Genomic DNA, 5544 nt, shown 5'->3' on the forward strand with positions numbered 1-5544 from the left:
GCGATTTGCTTCGGCAGCGGCGATTCCGTTGACTTTCCGCCTGAGTGGGGGGTCGCCGATGACACAGGGGCAGCTGCCGCGACGGGGTGATGATGGGCACAGGCTCTCCTGCAGCCAGTTGTCCCAGATCCTCCAAGCAAAGATACTAGAGCTTAGAGCTTTGCCTCCACCGCCAGTAGCGTCACAGGGGGTGGAATTGGCCCGCGTCACCGGCCGTGAGTCCAGGCAGGCGGCGCTTGCAACACACACAGCAAGTTTGTACAGCGACGCCCCAACTCAGGCAGGCACAAGTGGAGCTTTGGGGAACAATCAACCAGGTAAGAGACGATGCCTTCCTGGCTTGATAGTCTACGGGATCAGAGCGCCACTGGACGCGGCATTAAGCAGCTGCTTTAAGGCCAGGCCCATCCCCCTCCCTTCCCACGTTCAGCGTCTCTTCGACAAAAGTTTCAAACTCTGTTGCCTGTTTCACCCGCTGAGTTTCTCCAGCATTTTTGTCTACCTTCGATTTTCCAGCATCTGCAGTTCCTTCTTAAAAACTCTGTTGCCTTCTCAGTTAAGATCTCTCCAGCGTGTTTAAAAATTGTATATATATGATATATATATATTGTTAGTTATCTCAACCTTTGCTGCATATATTCAGGTACATCAAACCGAGCTCCGATCAATTTCTCTCCCGTAATATTTTCATTATTTTTACTCCACTCAAAAGATTTACTGATATCGATTGTAGGTCAATTTTAATCCATTGCATTGTGTACACTAGTGGTCAATTTGTGAAGTGTCTTTAACTCCTTTCAAGTCAAATCCAGGCATTGCAATCTTCAAAACTGTGGTGATGTACAGGTCTAGTAAAAATATTTTTACTAGACCTGTATAGACATAGACGCAGACACAAACAAAGTTATACATACATTATACATGACATTTTACGTAAAAATATAGTAAAAAAAGGGGAAAAGCCTGCTAAAAAATACATAAGTTCAAAACACAATTATAAAAACAGTACCTCATAGTGGAAGAGGTGGTTTGTTAGGGTAGATTAGGGTTGTGCAGGTTGGCTCAAGAACCTGGTGGTTGTAGGAAAGTAACTGTTCCTGTAACAGTTCCTGAATCTGGTGGTGTGTGACTTCAGGCATTATAAAATCACTAGACTCAGTGGGACCCGTTGGGTCCCAATCACACGGGAGTCCTGCCCCCCCCCCCCCACCCCAACGCAACCCATTCCCCAACGCAATATTCCACCACTTACCTGTTCCCCCAACACAATCCGTTCCCCCAACGCAATATTCCACCACTCACCTGTTCCCCCAACGCAATATTCCACCACTCAGGGGAGGGTGTGTGGGGGAGGGGGGATGTGGGGAGGGGGGGGGGTGTGGGGAGGGGGGGGTGTGGGGGAAGGGGGGGGCGGGGAAAGGGGGGAGAGGGGGGAAGGGGATGTGGGGAGGGGGATTAGGATGCAGCAGATGCAGTTCACACTCTGCTCACCCCGCACCTTCAGCTTTCGGCCTCACACAGCAGTTCCCGGTCCCACTCCGGCTTGACTCAGAGGCTTCCGGTTCATCAACTCAGCAGATTCCGGTTCATCGTGCCGGTTGCCGCAGAAGCAGCCCGCATGCTGCTCACTCTCCGCAAGCTGCTCTCTGCCCGCACGCTGCTCAACACACTCCGCTCCTTCAGCTTTTTATTCTCCTCGCCGCCGTTATTTACAGCGGGTGCCGGAAGGGGTGTTTTTTACCATTTTTAAACCTTCATAACTTTTGTCCTATTTCACCGAAACATATAACTTACCGCAGAGGAGAATGGTGAGTAAGGTGGTGAAAAATTGTAGCACTATGGGGGGTCGTTTTTGCGTAAAATTAAAAACCATGCAAACCGGAAGAGGACAAGATGAGAGTTTTAGTAATAGTATAGATAAGTGACAGGAGCAGAAATAGGCCATTCGGCCCAATAAGTCTACTCTGCCATTCAATCATGGCTGATCTATCTCTCCCTCCTTACCCCATTCTCCTGCTTTCTCCCCTCATAACTTCTGACACCCATACTAATCAAGAATCTATCTGTCTCTGCCTTAAATATTTCAACTGACTTTGGCTTTCTCTGGCAAATAATTCCACAGGTTCATCGGGCTCTGACTAAAGAAATTCCTCATCTCCTTCCTAAAAGAATGTCCTTTAATTCTGAGGCTATCACCTAAGTCCTGGACTCTCCCACTAGTGGAAATATCCTCTCCACATCCACTCTGACCAAGCCTTTCACTATTTTGTATGTTTAAATGAGGTCCGCCCTCATTCTTCTAAACTTCATCGAGCATAGGCCAAGTGCCATTAAATGCTCATCATATGATAACCTACTCATTCCTGGGATCATTCTTATAAACCTCCTCTGGACCCTCTCCAGAGCCAGCACATCCTTCCTCAGATATGGTGCCCAAAATTGCTCACAATATTCCAAATGCAGCCTTATAGAGCCTCAGCATTACATCCCTGTTTTTTGTAAACAAGCCCTCTTGAAATAAATGCGAGCATGTTGTATGCTTTCTTTATCACCTGTTCGTAGCAATACTCCAATAGTAGCAGTGAGAAGAGGGGATGGTCCAGAGGGTGTATGTCCTTGATAGAAGCACCCTCTTGAGTTAGTGCATCATTTTGATACTTTTGATAGTGCGATGGGCTGCGCCTGTGATGGACCAGGCTGAATCCTTCACTCTCTGAAGCCACTAGCATTCTATTACATTAGACCAGTCAGGATACTTTCTATAGTACATCTGTAGAAATTTGTTAAAATATTCCGTGACAAGTTGAAACCCTTTAATTTCGAAGAAAATAGAAGCAATCGCATGCCTTTTTCATGAAAACATCAATAAACTGGGCCCCGGACAAGTCATCCGAGATGTTCTTGCTCAGGACTATGAAGCTGCCAAGTCTCTCCAGGGCCAACCCAACAATGAAAATATCCAAAGGTCGACACAAAATCCTGGAGTAACTCAGCGGGTCAGACATCATCTCTGCAGAAAAGGAATAGGTGACGTTTTGGGTCAAGACCCTTCTTCAGACTGTGAGCCAGCGGAAAGGTGATCAAGAGATATAGATGGTGATATAGATAGATAAAGAAAACATGAATGAAAAATAGGCAAAAAAGTAACAATGATAAAGGAAACATCTCTGGAGAAAATGGATAGTTGACGTTTTGGGTTAGGATCCGTTTAAACACTGATTATAGGAGGTGGGGGGGGGGGGAGGAACGAGAAGCAAGAATAGACCAGGATATTTCAGGGCTGGCAACAGATGACATCAGGCAGGGTGGTTCCGATAGTCCGATTGTTGTCTGGGGGGTGGTGTGATCCCATATCTGACGACAATTGTGGATCAGGAAGGTACCTGCACATATATTATGAAATAATGATGGAAGATGAAATGTTTCATAAATGTTTCATGAAATCTTCCATGGTCCCAAAATAGCAGATCCTTCTACAGATGTACTAATGTAGCTTCCACTTGAATTATCCACACACCTGAATATCTGTTATCTGCTTGTTCTTTATAGGATGACAACTGCGTTAAAACTTTTCAACATGTGTGTTCTGATGATCACGGGGAGCTTGTACCACCCTCGTCTCCTCAGTGATGAAGTGGAGAGTGAGGAGGTCCAGAACAGAATCAAGGAGCACGAGTACCGGTACAGACTGGAGATAGAACGGCTCCAGAGAGAAATGGAGGAAAAAAGTAACCGTGATGGTAATATAAGGAATACATTTGCAAAAAAGGAAGATTCAGTAACATGGAATTGGAACACTCATATTATTCTCCTGCTGGTCACAATCCAGTTCTTGGGATTCTGGATAGGCGGCACTTTGCCACATATTCCCCAGGACTATAATAGTGAGGAAGAAGAGGAAGAAGAAAATGAAAATGAATTTCCTCGAAGAATTTACGGCAACATTTTGAATATTCCTGATCAAAGTGTGCTGGATCAGTTCTACACCATTTGCATTCAGAATGCGAGCCAAGAGCCAAATCAGACCTGTGAATTTGTAGAAAGCTTTGTGGACAATCTTCTGGAGGCCAGTAGGAATCTCTGTCAGTGGAACTCTGAGCTGATCCTTGAAGACTGTGTGGGTATTGGGAGTCAGTTTGAAAAATGGGGCTGTAAGACACCATCTATATATGATATTTTGGTTCCAATTTTTCTCCAGGATGGATATTGTTTTAAACCAGAGATTTGTTCCTGTGACATCCCACCTGAAAAACAGAATTATGGCAGGATTCTCATGGTTACACCGCACAATGCTGACTTGGGCTGCCAATGTAAAACCACAGAACTTGAAGGGGATATTCTGTGTCTTATTCACAGCAAGAGATTTGAACCTGATGTTCGTGCCAATTGCCTTGCTCCTATCATGTGTTCCGATTGGTATTTGGATTATAAGAAGGTAGTAAAATGGTTCAGGGATTTATTAGCCAAATCTTGGAACAAAATTCGCCATAAGTACGATTTTGAACTTAGCTTTTGCAATATTACAGGTTGCTGTGGGTTAAAAGTCCATTATCAGTCTGGACGAACCATTTGCATAAAAGTCTTTCCTGCTGTGAGGCTGAAGAATTCAGATGTCCATCTTGTACCCAGTTTTTCCGATTGCTCCATGAATAGTACAGCATCCACTACTTACTGGAACATTTCCTGTGCAGTCTGTGAGCACAGGTTTCTGCAAATCATGACCAAAAATACCCCCAAAAGCTCGTGTCACCTCAAATGCCTTCAAATACTGATCTTTCTAACTGAAAAACTGCGCAGTTCTCCAGACCAGCAATCTGTTCTTGGTTCCTATGTCTTTAAGACTCTCCTTATGCATCTGCTGTTAAGTCAGCCATTTTCAAACTGGCATGAAAGTCACCTGGAACATAGGCTGAGAGATATGTTAAAATATCTCGGAAAATGTTTGGATGAAAAAAGGCTACAGAGATTTATGATTGGAAATCAATCATTTCTTAAGCAAATTGAAATTCCAGAAATTCTTCTAAAAGCAGAGCCTATAAACCTCTTCCGGTCATTTGTAATAGAACGTGATTCTTACAGTCAGGCGCTCATGGAGTATCAGAAAATATTAATGGACATGTGTCCGTTAATGATGGAGTGCATTAAAAATGATACAGCCAGCTGACTGAAAACATTGTCTTTGACACAAGGAAACATAGATGCTGGAATCTGGTGGCTTTGCTCTCTGCTTGGGACCTGAATTATTTAAGATATGTAATATTTACATTACTATTAAGAATAAAATTAATAGATTTTTAAAATATCAAGAATAAACTATAAGAATACATTTAATAGATATTTCTTCAAAAATAAACTATATTCAGAATAAAAAATATATACAAAAGAAAAATTGTGCAAATTTTTTTTATACATTCTCAGTGTCTGTACATTCAATAGTGCCATACTCAGTGATCTTTGTATGTACATTACACCATTGGTCTCTTGAGGTGATCTCCCTTACTTAGTTTGAGGGGTGTCCTCACTGGACTCTGTCCTTCAATGCCC

At 43.5% G+C, this 5544-nt stretch overlaps 1 protein-coding gene across 1 annotated transcript; it reads left to right on the forward strand.

Annotated features, from left to right (window-relative positions):
- The first annotated feature begins 135 nt into the window (after nt 1–135).
- On the forward strand, nt 136–5164 carry LOC116967296 (inositol 1,4,5-trisphosphate receptor-interacting protein-like). The gene is made up of 3 exons (XM_033013796.1): nt 136–317; nt 3550–4416; nt 5080–5164. The coding sequence occupies exons 2-3, from the start codon at nt 3551–3553 to the stop codon at nt 5162–5164; spliced, it is 951 nt and encodes a 316-aa protein (XP_032869687.1). The 5' UTR covers nt 136–317; nt 3550.
- Nucleotides 5165–5544: the final 380 nt, after the last annotated feature.

This window comes from Amblyraja radiata, chromosome 39, assembly GCF_010909765.2.
Source record: "Amblyraja radiata isolate CabotCenter1 chromosome 39, sAmbRad1.1.pri, whole genome shotgun sequence".
NCBI lineage: Eukaryota > Metazoa > Chordata > Chondrichthyes > Rajiformes > Rajidae > Amblyraja > Amblyraja radiata.

Coding starts and splice junctions, on each gene's coding strand:
- LOC116967296 (XM_033013796.1), top strand. CDS start 3,551: ATGACAACTGCGTTAAAACTTTTCAACATGTGTGTTCTGATGATCACG. Junction 4,417..5,079: donor CCTATCATGTGTTCCGATTG/GTATTTGGATTA, acceptor TGATTCTTACAG/TCAGGCGCTCATGGAGTATC.